General features: G+C 37.6%; 1 protein-coding gene across 1 annotated transcript in view; it reads right to left on the reverse strand.

Annotated features, from left to right (window-relative positions):
* MIB1 (MIB E3 ubiquitin protein ligase 1) overlaps positions 1–17,589 on the reverse strand; it is a 115,683-nt gene that overhangs the window by 11,181 nt on the left and 86,913 nt on the right. Inside the window, exons 13-17 of the mRNA XM_082853110.1 lie at positions 13,559–13,691; positions 10,369–10,455; positions 8,455–8,616; positions 5,910–6,091; positions 4,331–4,523 (exon numbers count right to left, since the gene is read on the reverse strand). Coding sequence (XP_082709236.1) covers positions 4,331–4,523; positions 5,910–6,091; positions 8,455–8,616; positions 10,369–10,455; positions 13,559–13,691 — 757 coding nt within the window. The remainder of the gene's footprint in view (positions 1–4,330; positions 4,524–5,909; positions 6,092–8,454; positions 8,617–10,368; positions 10,456–13,558; positions 13,692–17,589) is intronic.

A 17,589-nucleotide genomic window follows, 5' to 3' on the forward strand; every position in this document is an offset into this window, starting at 1 on the left:
CAAGTCCTCCACAACCTATTCATAATTTCCCCCAATTTTTCCTCCTCTTCTCCACTTAATCTGAGTTCTGCATGTGTAACTATTTCTTAACTTTGCTCTGGTTCTCTGACTCCCATCTGCCTACTGCCCTTGGCCCCACATCCATCTTTCACTGATTCTCCTCCTTTCTGACACACATTCACCCCTATCTGTGTCATTTAACATTACTGACCAAAAAATGATGACCACCACTTCATCTAAACAACCAAAATATTGGACCTTCCCAACTTAGACCTTGCTATGTACACAGAATTTACATAGTCGTAGTAATCTAGTGGGAAGCAGTAAGACATGGTTAGTCAGGATCTTTATGTTCCTGCATTCCAATTGCAGCTCCAATACTAACAAATTACCTAACACTGTAGAGCTGCAGATTTTAAAAAATCTGAACAATAAAGAACAACCCTTCTTCACAAGGTGTTAAAGTGTCAATTAGAAGACAAGGAGAGGACTCAGGTGGCCCTTATTCAAGTATATCCTAGAACAATTCTAACTATGAGATAGGAGGGCATATTTTTTTTTTTGCAGTACGCGGGCCTCTCACTGTTGCGGCCTCTCCTGTTGCGGAGAACAGGCTCCGGACGCGCAGGCTCAGCGGCCATGGCTCACGGGCCCAGCCGCTCCGCGGCATGTGGGATCTTCCCGGACCGGGGCACGAACCCGTGTTCCCTGCATCGGCAGGCGGACTCTCAACCACTGCGCCACCAGGGAAGCCCAGGAGGGCATATTTTAAGTAAGACATAACAATACAGAGTAGAAGAAAGAGTTCTGAGAAATATTTAAGAAGACTTGGTAACTAATAAAATGTATAGAATGGTGAAGAAGAGATCTAAGATATCTGCTAAGTTTCTGACTTGATTTAAAACAGTTGAAAGAAACACATTTCAGTCGCCTACAGCTTATAGGATGCAAGACCAGGGTGTTCTTTCCAACTCTAGGATTATACATACAGGCTTTAAGACCTACTCAAGGTCAGACTATAACAAAGGCAATGTTTACCTTGTACACAAATCCAGCCCACAAACTGCAAACACTAAGCAGTACACTACCAGAACCACAGTGGGGAGCAGAGATAGGAAGACCCCGGAAATGGGCGACTAAGGAACCCGTAGCCTGGAGGTAGGTACACTAACTTTTCATAGCTCCCAACAAAGTTTTTCCTCTCTCTAAAAAAACGGCTGAAATAAACAAATGGGACCTAATGAAACTTAAAACCTTTGCACAGCAAAGGAAACCATAAACAAGACGAAAAGAGAACCCTCAGAATGGGAGAAAATATTTGCAAATGAAGCAACTGACAAAGGATTAATCTCCAAAATATACGAGCAGCACATATGGCTCAATAACCAAAAAACAAACAATCCAATCAAAAAATGGGTGGAAGACCTAAATAGACATTTCTCCAAAGAAGACATGCAGACAGCCAACAAACACATGAAAAGATGCTCAACATCACTAATTATTAAGACAAATGCAAATCAAAACTATGATGAGGTATCACCTCACACCTGTCAGAATGGGCATCATCAAACAATCTACAAACAATAAATGCTGGAGAGGGTGTGGAGAAAAGGGAACCGTCATACACTGCTGGTGGGAATGTAAACTGATATAGCCACTATGGAAAACAGTATGGAGGTTCCTTAAAAAACTAAAAATAGAACTACCATATGACCCAACAATCCCACTACTGGGCATATACCCAGAGAAAACCATAATTCAAAAAAACACATGCACCCCAATGTTCACAGCAGACCTGTTTACAACAGCCAGGACCTGGAAGCAACCTAAATGTCCATCAACAGAGGAATGGATAAAGAAGATGTGGTATATATATACCATGGAATATTACTCAGCCATAAAACAGAATGAAATTGGGTCATTTGCAGAGACGTGGATGGACCTAGAGACTGTCATACAGAGTGAAGTCAGTCAGAAAGAGAAAAGCAAATATCATATAATAATGCATATACGTGGAATCTAGAAAAATGGTACAGATGATCTCATTTGCAAAGCAGAAACAGAGACACAGATGTAGAGAACAAATGCACGGATACCAAGGGGGAAAGGGGTGGGGTGGATGGAATTGGGAGACTGGGATTGACACATATACATTATTGATACTACGTATAAAATAGACAACTGATGGGAACACACTGTACAGCACATGGAACTCTACCTAATGCACTGTGGTGACCTAAAAGGGAAGGAAGTCCAAAAGGGAGGGGATCTCTCTATGTGTATGGCTGATTCATTTTGTTTGCACCAGACGCTAACACAACATTGTAAAGCAACCATACTCCAATGAAAATTAATTAAAAACAAAATAAAATAAAGGAAGGGCTGAGGACCATGGCTAAATTTCAAAGGTGTGTGAGTCAGCTATCTGGCTGGCTAATAAGCTAAAAAGAAAAGTAGGCACAGTATGGGTGAAAGAAGTGAAAATCCCAAACTTTAGCAACTAGACAGACAGACAAAAGTCTCAAGAGCAATGACGACACGGAGGTGAAACTCTGACTGATCTAGCCATTTATTTGTACGTAAGGAGCATCTTCATATAAATATTTTAAGAACTGTATGTGCTAAATACTGGTCAAACATTAAAATGTGACAATTAAAAAAAGTAAATTAGATATTATGTGTACAGTGTTTAGTTCAATGCCTAATATAAAATCAGCGCTTAATACATGATGATTCTCTTCTCCTCTCTATATAAAAGATGTGTTGGTTTTTAAAATGATTCCCGATGCAACTGTCTACATATCTGAATTGCTGATAAAGAGTTTAAAATTATCTAGCAAACCAATCTAACAATCATTTACTTACCCATTCAGCTATTATTAAAAAAAAAAATTTTCTAAGCATAACTTTTACCCCTTCTGGATTTTTTCCCTCAGATTACATTCCCAGGAGTGGAATTACTATATCAAAGCATATTTATTGTAACTGTATATATATTGTCAGGATGGTCTCTCAAAAAAATGTAAACCCATTTATTCAGCCAACTGCAGTGTTAAGAGAGTACTCATTTCTCTTTCCTAGCTAGCATTATTTAAAGTTTATTTTTGCTAATTGGACAAGAATGGCTAATAATAGTTCATAATTTTTAATTTGTATTTCTTTAATTGCTAAAAAGACCAAGCTTGTTTATTCTCCCTCTCTCCAAATACTAGTTTTACAATTTGTTTTATCTTCAGTGAAGATGTTCACAATCCTTTAACCACTTGGGGTCGCTATTTCTTTACATTCGAAGGCTCTGCAATGAACCTGGCAAATCTCTTTGGTGGGTATGTAAGTTTTTCTACTTTTGTACAGGTTTGAAAATTCCATAACTTAAAATACAAACAGACTCCTTACCAATTCTTGGAATTCAGAACTGGTCTAAAAAGGAGTGACAACATAATCCTTCCTCTCTACCTTCCTGTTCTGTCAACCCTCCCTTGCAGACATTGGTTTTAATTCTGTCTGTGTATCATAACATAGAGGAAAGAACAGTGACTTAAGAATCAGGAAAACTGCGTTGAAGACCCAACTGTCAGTGTACTTCTTTGAGCTTTGCTTTTTTCAATTATTTCAGAAAACCAAAATGAGTAAGATGGAAAAGCACTCAGTTACATGGGAAAAAAAAATGAAACCAGAAACCCAGAAAAGAATACTGCTTCTCAAAAAGCAAAAGGAGTCAGATGAGATAAAAAGTTCAGAGGAGATACAGAATTTGACCACCAAAAACTGCAGGATGATCAGTCTTTATTTGCCTAATGGTGGGATACAGTACGAAATGAATAGCATTGTCTATGAAGTTTTCTTGCCCAGTATGTCTAAGCTGACCCTAATCAAGCAGTTAGATCTAACTTCCAGTTTACAAAAACACAAAGGATATAGAAACAAATTAAAGAACACCATGATAAAAATCAAATAAATCCAGAATGTGTGATATTCTACCGAAAATCAACTAGTCTTTTACAAAGAGGAATACAAAACAATCCACATGTACTCAAAAAAGGTGCAATATACAAGTAACTACAACACAAAGTGGAATTAAATACACCTTTGGGCTATAAGGCGCTTTGAAAGTAAAACAGTAGATTACTTTTATTTTTAACTAGTACTGTAGTTTACATATTTCAATTGGTGTCTTGATAAATGTATAAATTATACATTCCCATATTTAGATCAGTCTTAGGAAGAACAAAATTAAAAGACACGTGGCATCATATAATCTTATTTATCATTAACTGTAGTCTTAAAGAACTTCAAAAAATAATAAAATGCTATATTAAAAACATATTACCTTTGTCCTGGATTGAACTTGTTCTTTACAGATGAGGCATTTCTTGACTCGTGGAGAACACAAAGAACAGGTAGCAATATGTCCACATGGGCCAAAAAGAGTATCTCTCTTCATATCTGAGCACACCATACACTCTTCTAAGGTTTCAGAATCATTACTAATCATAGAAGGACTTCGAGAACCCACCTGACCACTAATAAAAGAAAATATTTCTAATCAAGCCTCTGAGAATATTCATATTACAAATTCATTAATTTAAATGTTTTTTAAAACATCTAGAGCATCATTAGTATGGGTAAAAAACTTTAGTTATGTTAAAAATTAAGCTTTAACATCTATATATGAAACATTGTATACTATATTTTTCTACTTCTCTGCATTTTTACATACTTCTAGTACAATTCAAATTTCAATTCAACAAATCCTCACCCAATGGAAAAGAGTGAATCTTCTTCTAACAAAGAAATCAAACACCCTAGTTTTTAAAAATTAACATAAAGTTTCCCTCAGAAACTGTTTTATCTATATAGGACCATTTGAGGAAGACACAGGATATAGGAATAAAACAAAAATCCTAACTAGAGCCCATGTTAGTTATGCTAACTACAGACAGAATGAAGCTTTATCAGAGTCCACAACTGACAGGGCACTTTGGAAAATATGTCACTGCAGCTGCTGTTTTGACATTTAAGTGTATCCTTAAGGAGCATAAAATTCTATTACAGAAAGACAGAACACGTCTATAAATATATATATACAAGACATAAAAATACATATGCACAACCAACTACAGGTACAGATAGAAAAGGGACACTCTGTTTCCACTAGGATCTTCAGAAACTCATGAACACGCGGGCTCACATGTACACATTCAAAGTGGTTTCCCCTTACACCCCAGTGTTTAAGTTATTGCTGCAGTAATTACAGTGCCTCTATTTATATATTTTTAGATGCATTCTGCCTTGCTCTAATAAAATGCCCCTTAAGAATATACTTAAAGAAATGTATATACCTCTATATAAAATTGAATACTACTCAGCCATAAAGAGGAATGAAACAATGCCATTTGCAGCAATATGGATGGACCTAGTGATTATCATACTAAGTGAAGAGAGTCAGACAAAGACAAATATAGGGTATCACTTATATGTGGAATCTAAAATATGATACAAATGAACTTATTTACAAAACAGAAACAGACTCAGACATAGAAAACAAACTTATGGTTACCAGAGGGGAAAGAGGTGGGGGGGGGCAGATAAATTAGGAGTTTGGGATTAGCAGATACAAACTACAATATATAAAATAAACAATAAGGTCCTACTGTATAGCACAGGGAATTATATTCAATATCCTGTAATAAACCATAATGGAAAATATGTATATATATGTATAACTGAATCCCTTTGCTGTACACCAGAAATTAACACATTATAAATCAACTATACTTCAATAAAAAATAAAATAGAATAGAATAAAAAAGAAATGTATATACCTCATTATATTAATTTCCCTATAACTGTGGAACCACATGATACTTTATGTACAGAATATTAGGTTTTATGATAATAATACAAACCTGACTTTTTCTTTATGACACTTTGCCAGTGCCTTGCAGAGACTTGGATCAGGACAGAGATCAAGTGGCGACTGACCCTTCTTATTTCGAATGCTAAGGTCAGCACCATTAGCAGCCAAAAAACAGGCAATAGATGCTGCACTCTTCTTCTCGGCTCCCTGGGTACCAAGTCCCATTATTAACTGAAATCAAATGAAAAAAGTCATTATTTTCCCTTTAGGAATCTGTTATCAATTCTTATCACCATATATATATATATATATATATATATATATATATATATATATGCAAGAATGTGTGTGTATGTGTGGTGTGCACGTGCTTGCGTATATATGTATGTATATATGAATATGTATGTGTGGTAAAAAACATGTCTGGCAAGACTATATAGATGTGGTGGACACTTATGAGTTGCAGTTCTAGCATCCTTCCTCCATGACACCTACCCCCCAATTTCCTCAGGTGTATTGTATGAGGACTGACCCATCTCCAGTTTTAGAGATGAACCAAAGATGGCTCAAACCACTCAGAGACCCACCTCATCTATGTAATTAGTTCAGGGGTGACACATAACCTAAATCAGGTCAATTAAGGCCAATAAAACTCAAGAACAAGACTTCTGATTGAGATATTGAGGAGACAGTCTCCCTTTTCTACTCAATTTGTCTCTGGAACTGCTAGCAACCAACGTGAAACAAAAAGGGGAGAGACAACTGAGAAATGAACCAAGAACCAGGAATTAAGCCATGAAGTGGAGAATGAGACAGATCAGGTCATCTGAGCTTCTGACTCCCACATCTTGTCTGATAATAGTCATAATAATTGTTAATATTTATGGAGCATCTACAATGGACTAAGAACTATTTTAAGCAGTTTCCATGAATTAACTCATTTAATCTTTACAACCTTATGGAGGTAGTTACTCACTTCCCCTCGTTTCAAAATGAGAAAAATGAGGCACATAGGAGTTAGAGTATTTACCGATGGTCATATAGAAAGGCAGCAACTCTCAAACACTTTGGTCTCAGAACCCTTTACATTCTTAAAAATGAATCTAAAATTCATATGGAAACATGAAGGACTTGGAATAGTCAAACAACTTTGAAAAAGAAGAAGAGACTTATACCACTGACTTCAACATTTATTACAAAGCTACTGTAATCAAGACAGTGGGTTGACATCACATAGATAAAGACACAGATCAATAGAAGAGAACTGATTTTAAATAAAGGCACAACAGGCAATTCAGTAGAAAAAGAAAGTCTTTTCAAACAAATGGGGCTGGAATGACTGTATATCCACAAACAAACAAAAAACAAAAAAGAACTTTGACCCATACCTCGTATTATGCATATAAAAATTAACTCAAAATGAATCACAGACCTAAATGTAACAGATAAAACTTTATAAACTTCTAGTACAAAATAGGAGAAAACCTTAGTGACCTTGGATTTAGCAAAGATTTCTCAGGACACAAACAATAAAAGAAAAATTGGTCAATCAGACTTCATTAAAATTAAGAACCTCTGCTCTTTGAAAAATACTGTTAAAAGAATGAAAAGAGGGCTTCCCTAGTGGCGCAGTGGTTAAGAATCCACCTACCAGGCTTCCCTGGTGGCGCCGTGGTTGAGAGTCCACCTGCCGATGCAGGGGACACGGGTTCGTGCCCTGGTCCGGGAAGATCCCACATGCCGTGGAGCAGCTGGGCCTGTGAGCCATGGCCGCTGAGCCTGCGCGTCCAGAGCCTGTGCTCCACAACGGGAGAGGCCACAACAGTGAGAGGCCCGCATATCGCAAAAAAAAAAGAATCCACCTGCCAATGCAGGGGACACGGGTTCGAGCCCTGGTCTGGGAAGATCCCACATGCCATGGAGCAACTAAGCCTGTGTGCCACAACTACTGAAGCCCGCACACCTAGAGCCCATGCTCCGCAACACGAGAAACCACCACAACAAGAAGCTCACACACCACAATGAAGAGCAGCCCCCGTTCGCTGCAACTAGAGAAAGCCCGTGTGCAGCAATGAAGACCCAACGCAGCCAAAAATAAATAAATAAATAAAATTTTTTAAAAGAATGAAAAGACAAGTTACAGACTGGGAGAAAGTATGTGCATACCACATATCTGATAAAGAACTTGTATTCAGTTTATAAAAAGAACCCTCAAAACTTAGTAGTAAGAAAACAGCTCAACAAAATAATGAAGAAGGTCTGAAGAGACACTTCATCAAATATACATGAGTGTGGTGAACAAGCAAATGAAAAGATGTTCAATACCAGCAGTCATAAGGAAATGCAAATTCAAACCACAAAAAGATACCACAGTACTCCTGTTTGAATGGCTAAAGTTATAAAAGGAGAACCAAACAACTTTTAGTAAGAATGCAAAACAATACAGTTAGCATTGACTAGTATTTAGCTCACAAACTACATTTGTAGCTCTGATGAAATATCTTATCAGGTGCAAGTTAAATTAGCCATAAATACAAGCCTCTGCATTAAAAGATGCTCTCACTGGCACTGAATTAAAGATTATCTTTACTCACGGTGTTTTTGGATGGCTCCCAGGCAGCATCGACCTTCCCCACATCTTGCATATCTTGAAGCTGACGTAGCTGAGACAAAGTGTGATGCCTCAGAGCTTCATGCAAAGGAGTATCCCCATCCTTATCCTGAATATCTAATTTGGCACCTGCACGGACCAAAAGCTAGAAGAGAAAAACATCTTATTTTGCTAAAGTATTCCACCCACAAGAAGTTACAACATCTCTAAAGTAACAGTGTGAGAGCCCTGGACCTATCTGACGGGGTTGCCATGAAAGTTAATTATTCTTATGTATTTGCTTGCTAAATTACTCTATATCCAACCCTGTGACTCCTTACAAATAATGATGAACCTGGTTATTCAAATATATTGAATTAGAGAAAGCAGAAAGAAATAAGAACCAAAATGTTGCTCAATTAATCTACTCTAAGATCAAGATAACTGGGGGAAATTTAGGACATTTTTTTTCTCATTTTAATTTCAGATATGTGAGTTGGGATATTTTAAGTATTTCCAATAGGACCAAATCATAACGTTCAAAATTCTTCTATTATTTAAATAAGCAAGTTATTTATTTCCATTCCCTTTGGTTAATTTTCTCCAAATGTATGGTTATAAGGGTTATAAGTCCAAATATCAGAGAAATGAATTTTTGGCAAGGGGAATTTTAAATAATAATAAACGTGAAGTGTTTGCTAAACTGCAATCTCTTACATATAACACATAATCGATATATCTCAATCAATTTTTTAAATATATTTATTTTTGGCTGCATTGGGTCTTCATTGCTGCACGCGGGCTTTCTCTAGTTTCAGCGAGTGCAGGTTACTCTTGGTTGCGGTGCACTGGCTTCTCATTGCAGTGGCTTCTCTTGTTGCGGAGCACAGGCTCTAGGCACGTGGGCTTCAGTAGTTGTGGTACATGGGCTCAGCAGTCATGGCTCGCGGGCTCTAGAGCGCAGGCTCAGTAGTTGTGGCGCACGGGCTTAGTTGCTCCGCGGCATGTGGGATCTTCCCAGACCAGGGCTCGAACCCGTGTCCCCTGCATTGGCAGGCGGATTCTTAACCACTGAGCCACCACGGAAGCCCTCAATCGATATTTTAAGTGGTAAACATAAAACTTTGCTTACAGTGCTTCAACAAGTTCCCTAATCATTTCTGTAAATGTTATCAGAGTTTTAGAAAAATACTATACAAAGAAACCAATCTCAAGCACATGGTCCTACCTGTCTTGGCTAATTACTGTTTTCTTTTGTTTTGCTTGCTTTGTTTCAAAAAGATTATATAATGTCTCTGCAGGACAGTTTCTCAAATTTGAACATGCATCACAATTACCTGGGGGCCTGTTAAACCACAGATTGCTAGTTCCCACCCTTGGAGGTTCTGATTTGGTTGGTCTGAGGTGGGGCCCAGGAATTGACTTTTCTACCAAAGTCTCAGGTGATGCTGATGCTGCTGCTTCAGCCTCCAAACTTTAAGAATCACTGCTCTACAAAAAAGTTGTGAACAGATAATCTTTCAAGTATTTTGACTGGAATCACCAGATTAGTAAAATAAAAATATACATGTCAGCTTTTTTGGAATCTGTTTGGCAAATGTCTAGCCGAAGCCTTTAATTACAGTTCACTCTCAATTATAAAAATTAAAAGGGAGTATACTTTTTAAAAAAACAAATTTGTAAGTTACTCTGAAATCCTCTGATTTAATATTCTGGCAATTTACAAATCTGGCAACAAAATTATAAAGACTTTGAATATCAGAATCTTAAGATTTTCCTTATTACAAATTAAAACTCTTTACTCAACTGGTGTAAAATATTAGCCTAAAATCATAATTTTTACCTCCAGCTATGCCTTTTGAGAAATCTAACAAAGTATGATTTAATAAGCAAAGATTCACTTTAGTAGACACGTTACCCTCACAATCTGGGTGTGCTGCCGCTCAACAGCAAGGTGTAGGGCAGTCTGCTGGTTCACATTCTGGATATCCAGGTTTGCGTTACCCTGAAGAAGAACAAGGCATACACAGTTGAATGTGACAAGAGGGAAGCATACTAAACTAACTCTTGGCAAAGAATCAGTACACTGGACACTACTGACCACACCCCCTTCCTAGGGGCTGGGACCTTGTTCTCATATGGTAACATAGGAAGAAGTGGATAGGGCAGCAAACTTTCTGAAGTATAACAGCAAGTTTAAAATAATTATTTTTATTATGGTGATTCCATCTAAGAACAGTTAAAGGACAAAGTACAGTACAAACACAGCTCCCTTTTAATCTCCATTATAGAGCAATGGACATAATCAGCTCATTTTAACTGTAAATATTTCCTGAAAATATATTAATGAGTCTTCACATTGGATCTAGATTTCTTTTAATGACCTAATAAGGTCAGTTCTTTTTGCTGCATAATTGAGCTCTTCCTCATTCAGTGAAAAGGAACTCTGCTGGAGGGTGAGAAGAAGATAACGCTTAATTAGTACATACAAACACTTACTGAAGGAAGAGCAGAAAGTCCCACCAGGGCCCTGAGATAGACAAAGGACCATGAGAACAGCTGATGCCAAGCACAGAGGAAAGGGACGGAGAAGCAAAAGCAATGAACACAGTGTCAGTGGACCTGGGTTCAAGTGTTGTCAGCTACGCGCTTTGTGAGTTTAAGCACTGTATCATTTCATGCCTATTTCCTCAGCTCCAAAATGGTAAGGGCACAACCTATTCCAGGGGTCAATGTGAGGATTAAGAAAAATAACAACGTCAAAATGCCTAGCACCATGTCTGGCATGATAAAAAATAATAATAAATTTTTAAAAAATACTAAAATTAAGTAGAGGGCTACAGAGTCAAAAAGTAAACTGTATCATTCCATTTGTGTCTTAGAACCATTCATGCCCTATGATCACAACTCTGACACCCCTACCTGTGCACCTGCTTGGTGCATCAGGTAGAGCTGAAACTCCCTTATGCGAGTTTGGTTGGTCTGAACATGCTATGACATGTTCGAGAAGGTGCGAGTTTCTGGATTGTTTTTACTATTTATGTTTCTTTGAGTGCAATCATTAGGCTCCTGATCTCAGCTTGCTTTCCTTTTTTTTTTTGGCCGTGCCGCGTGGCTTATGGGATCTTAGTTCCCCAACCAGCAACCAACCAGCGATGGCCCATGGCAGTGAAAGCGCTGAGTCCTAACCAATGGACCACCAGTGAATTCCCTCAGCTTGTTTTCTTATCATGTCTGTTCTCATATAAATGCAGAAAGTGAGGGATCTCCTTTTAAGTTTCCTGAACTTTTTTCCATCATTTAGATTTTCCAAAGTAGTATTCATTGTATGGATATACCATAATTTGTTTATTCAGACACTAGTTGATGAACATTTGGTTTGCTTTCAGTTTAGGGCTATTACAAATAATGCTGCTACAAGCATTTAGTAGGAGTATTTCGTGGAAATGTGCCCTCAGTTCTCTTAGATACATATCTAGACGTGAGACTGCTGGGATGAATATATGTTTAACTTTATAAGAAACTGCTGAACTGTTTTTCAACATGGCTACCCTGAAAAACACCAGCAACGTTTGTGAATTCTAACTGCTCCACATCCTAATCAACAACTGGTTTTGTTGGCATTTTTAATTTTAGTCATTGTAGTTGGTGATTAGTAGTGTTGGTGTAATTTCTGTTTTCCTAATGACCAATGGTAATTTAAGCAAGGTCACAAGATACATGGTAAATATATTTTAAAAACTGCAACTCTATATATTAGCAATACGTAACTGGAAATTGAAATTTTAAAACAATACAATTTACCAATAGGATCAAAAAAATTACTTAAAGATAAACCTAGTATGTGCAAGAGCAATCAAACTCCCCCAAAGACTTTTAATAGAAACTAATAACCTGATTCTAAAATGTACTGGGAAATTCCAAAGATCTAGAACATTAAAGTAGTTCTGAGAAAGAAAAACAAATTTAGAGGACTTACTCTAACTGATTTCAAGACTTACTATAAAGCAACAATAACCAAGACAGTGTGGTACTGGCTTAAGGTCAGTCGTTTGGATTTTGGATGAAAAGGAATTTATCATAATTAACAACACTTCTAAGAAAATTAATTTTAATAATAAAGGCTTACAATGGCAGGGGAAAGGTTTAACTTTTGAACTATTTTTTTACCTAAACTTCTGTAGTTTATGGAATGTCTATCTTATGATCTATGACCTAATTACACATAATGTACTATCTACTAAATTTTTCTGCTGTTTCATCTTCTTAACTAGACTGTAAGTTCCTTGAAGTCAGGGATCACAGATAATTCTTTGGGAACTTTAGTGCTTAGCTATGGCATATGCTTGACTGAAGCATTTAAAAATTTTGCTGAATACACCAAAATATCATAAAATTGCAATAAATGGGTTTCCCCCAAAATCCAATCTCATAAAAATGTAGAGCATCTTATTCCTGAGATGAATGAAATGACCAAGGTGAGCCTATGCTGCTATCCAAGGGGTCCAGCAGTAGTCATGAACTGCATCCCTAGATCCTAGCTGCAGCCTGGTGTTACCTGGTGGCAACTGCCCACACCAGCTTAGATATCAACATGATGGTTCTACAGCAGAGTGATACTTCCACAATAGCGGCAGTGATTCTGGAAAATCCCTTTTCATTGATGCCTATTTTGTTGGACCAAACCAGGAAGACTGTGCAGAGAGAATACTGGAGACTGAAGGATTCCCCGCCCCCCCACCCCCTTCTCCCCACACACACCACTAACTCCCTCCATTTAAGAACCAATGTTAGGGGAATTCCCTGGTGGTCCAGTGTTTAGGGCTCCATGCTTCCACTGAAGGGGGCACAAGTTCGATCCCTGCTTGGGGAACTAAGATTCTATATGCTGTGTGGCACAGCCAGGGAAAATAAAAATAAAAACAAAAACCAATGTTAGGCGGAAGACTAAATTCATATTATATCTGAATTTGCATCATCATGGGATTTTGCTGTAAGATCCCATCATCATGGGATTTGACTTATTATCAATAATAAGTAGTTGATGAAGTAAAAAATAGATAGCAATGACCCAAAATTGTTAAAAATTACTGAACTGCTTTTCCTACCTGATGTACCAACAGTTCAGCCACTTCTACATGATTATTGAGGGCAGCCAGATGCAAGGCAGTATAACCATCATCTTTCTTCTCATCCACAATCCACGGTCTCGGTAATTTCGACAGTAAAACACGCATTGCACTGAAAGTCAAATATTTAATTAAATATTTTCTTTAGAAAAACTATTCAAAAGAAACTTTTAAAATCAAATGAATATACTTCTCTTTAAAGAAAATTATGCCCTTAGAGACAAACAGAAATTCAAAATTTCTAAATCGGGCTTCCCTGGTGGCGCAGTGGTTGAGAGTCCGCCTGCCAACGCAGGGGACACGGGTTTGTGCCCTGGTCCGGGAAGATTCCGCATGCCGCGGAGCGGCTGGGCCCGTGAGCCATGGCCGCTGAGCCTGCACATCCAGAGCCTGTGCTCTGCAACGGGAGAGGCCACAACAGTGAGAGGCCCGCGCACCGCAAAAAAAAAAAAAATTCTAAATCTTAAATACACAGACTTTTCGTATTGTAAGAGGTAAACAAATTATTGCTGTTTGGAGAACAGAATCAAAACAGAATGGGAGTGCTACAAAAGGGAAACATTATGATAGGAAAAATACCAAAGGTAAAAGAAATATACCCTAATAAGGATATATGTTGGCCTTGTGGAATCTCTTAGGTTCAACTGGAATAGTATATATTGACGAAGAGTTAATAAAGAACAACCAGGTAACAACAGCTAAGAAGGAAAAATAGTGATAAGACAAATTTTAGGTAGCTGGCAGATTATCATTAACTCTGCAGAATTAAAAATGTGATATATGTCATTTAGCAGTGCTAAATCCAGTTGATATCAAAACACACAAAATGGTCACTATAATCTAGTATTTAAAATTTAAGATATGGTAACAAAGTATCTCCAAAGCAAAAAAGACAAAGTTATCCTAAAGAGCACCAAAGATTAAACCGTAAAAAAGCAGGGGAACTAATTATCAAGAAATCATGCTTTGTAGAGAAAAAGCTAGCCTACCACTCAAAAAGGAAAATAAAATCAGAAGCAACTTTCCTAAGCCTAACCAGTCTAACTTTTCTTAACATAGAGATTTTGTGTGGAAAACTCATAATGTAATTTGGAAAAAATCTCCCTTAATACATGTATCAACTAATTGTTTTTTTTTAGGAGTGAGACCTAAGATAACTGCTCCCGTAAAGAGTATTGGACTTGGCTCAGACACACTGATATACGTATTAGATATTGAATCTTCCCTCACACCTAAAAAAGGCAGTAAACACAGAAAAGTAAAGCTTTTAAAATTGTGCCAATAGAGTATAAAAGGGCAAGAAATAACAGTAAGATACATATCGGGATAGTTTTTTGTAAGGTGATACATATGAGAGAAAAATTTTTAATAGAGAAATGTTATAAACGTATGGAGAAACAGTCTGAAGATTCAGAATAAGAATGTGTGTAAATGAAACTGTAAGTCTCTAAAATAATGAGACTAAGGCCTAACATGAGCCAGAGCATGTTTCCTTAACAGCAGTGGTCTATGAATCCCAAACAGGAAATCCAAGACATCTGAGAACAAGCTTTGGAGGATCCAAGAATCTCCAAAACTGTACTCAAATCTGGAAGTTTATAGCTTTTCTCAGATTTTTAAGCAGGTTTATGACCCAAGGTGTACTGAGAATCAAAACTTTAAGACAGCCTTTGGTGGTTGTTACTGAAGTTACAATCACTGTTTATGGGTAACAAGACTTCTTTAGAAATCTATGAACCATTTTCTCCCAGAAAATACACATAAAAATCTATACATACAATTTTGAGGGAGTCCAAACCCCCTAAGGTTCCATTCATGGACCTCATACAAAGCTAAAGATTCCTGCTTTAGCTCATTTTCTGTAATTATAAAGATTCTATACCTCCTCATTCAGTGGATTAAAATAGAATACTAGAAATTCTGTAGATTTTGACTCAAATTCTTAATGGGGAAAAGTACTGGTACAACAATATACTACTGATTGTTTGGATTTAGCATAATCATGATGCTAATGCCATAAATTATCTGTTACCTTACACACTTGACCATGTGATAAACGGAATTTAGCTTTATGATTCTTTTGGAGAGTTTTGAATATTCAAGTATTAAATCATGTGAAAAAAGTTTTAATAAAGACAAAATGTAATCATTAAAAATAATAAGATAGGACACAGATTTGAAATTTGTTCTCCTGTCTTCTCCTTGGATGCCATGTGAATAAGGCCTGACTTCACTGCAAACCTCGGATATCTTAGCATTTTGGCTTGCTATGTTTCTGACAAAGGCAACTTGGCTTGGATAAATCGCCCAGCAAAGAAAAATCCAAGACACCAGTAAGATTTTCACCACAGTTGTCTACGCCATGTGGCTGAGAGGGTCTTGGTGCTCTGGCCAGGAGTCAGGACTGAGCCTCTGAGGTGGGAGAGCCGAGTTCCAGACACTGGACCACCAGACACCTCCTGGCCCCATGTAATATCAACCAGCGAGAGCTCTCCCAGAGATCTCTGTCTCAACACTAAGACCCAGATCCACTTGACAACCAGCAAGCTCCAGTGCTGGACACCCCATGCCAAACTAGCAAGACAGGAACACAACCACCCATTAGCAGAGAGGCAGCCTAAAATCATAGTAAGTTCACAGACACCACAAAACATACCACCGTATGCAGTCCTGCCCATCAGAAAGACAAGATCCTGCCTCATCCACCAGAACACAGGCACCAGTCCTCTCCACAAGGAAGCCTACACAAGCCACTGAATCAACCTTACCCACTGGGGGTAACACCAAAAACAAAGGGAACTACAAACCTGCAGCAAGCAAAAGGAGACACCAAACACAGTAAGATAAGCAAAATGGGAAGATAGAGAAACATACAGCAGATGAAGGAGCAAGGTAAAAACCCACCAGACCAAACAAATGAAGAGGAAATAGGCAGTCTATCTGAAAAAGAATTCAGAGTAATGATAGTTAATGATCCAAAATCTTGGAAACAGAATGGAGAAAATACAAGAAACGTGTAACAAGGACCTAGAAGAACTAAAGAGCAAACAAACAATGATGACCAACACAATAAATGAAATTAAAAATTCTCTAGTAGGAATCAATAGCAGAATAACTGAGGCAGAAGAACGGATAAGTAACCTGCAAGGTAAAATAGTGGAAATAACTACCGCAGAGCAGAATAAAGAAAAACGAATGAAAAGATTTGAGGACAGTCTCAGAGACCACTGGGACAACATTAAATGCACCAACATTCAAATTATAGGGGTCTCAGCAGAAGAAGAGAAAAAGGGACTGAGAAAATATTTGAAGAGATTATAGTTGAAAACTTCCCTAATATGGGAAAGGAAATAGTCAATCAAGTCCAGGAAGCACAGAGAGTCCCATACAGGATAAATCCAAGGAGAAACACACCAAGACACATATTAATCAAACTATCAAAAATTAAAGACAAAGAAAAAATATTAAAAGCAGCAAGGGAAAAGCAACAAATAACATACAAGGGAATCCCTGTAAGGTTAACAGCTGATCTTTCAGCAGAAAGTCCGCAAGCCAGAAGGGAGTGGCAGGACATATTTAAAGTGATGAAAGGGAAAAAACCTACAACCAAGATTACTCTACCCAGCAAGGATCTCATTCAGATTCGACGGAGAAATTAAAACCTTCACAGACAAGCAAAAGCTAAGAGAATTCAGCACCACCAAACCAACTTTACAACAAATGCTGAAGGAACTTCTCTAGGCAGGAAACACAAGAGAAGGAAAAGACCTACAATAACAAATCCAAAACAACTACAAAAATGATAATAGGAACATACATATTGATAACTACCTTAAATGTAAATGGATAAAATGCTCTAACTATAAAAGACACAGACAGGCTGAATGGATACAAAAACAAGACCCGTATACATGCTGTTTACAAGCGACTCACTTCAGACCTAAAGACACATACAGACTGAAAGAGAGGGGATGGAAAAAGATATTCCAAGCAAATGAAAATCAAAAGAA

This window comes from Leucopleurus acutus (assembly GCF_964270905.1).
Source record: "Leucopleurus acutus genome assembly, chromosome: 13".
Taxonomy (NCBI): domain Eukaryota; kingdom Metazoa; phylum Chordata; class Mammalia; order Artiodactyla; family Delphinidae; genus Leucopleurus; species Leucopleurus acutus.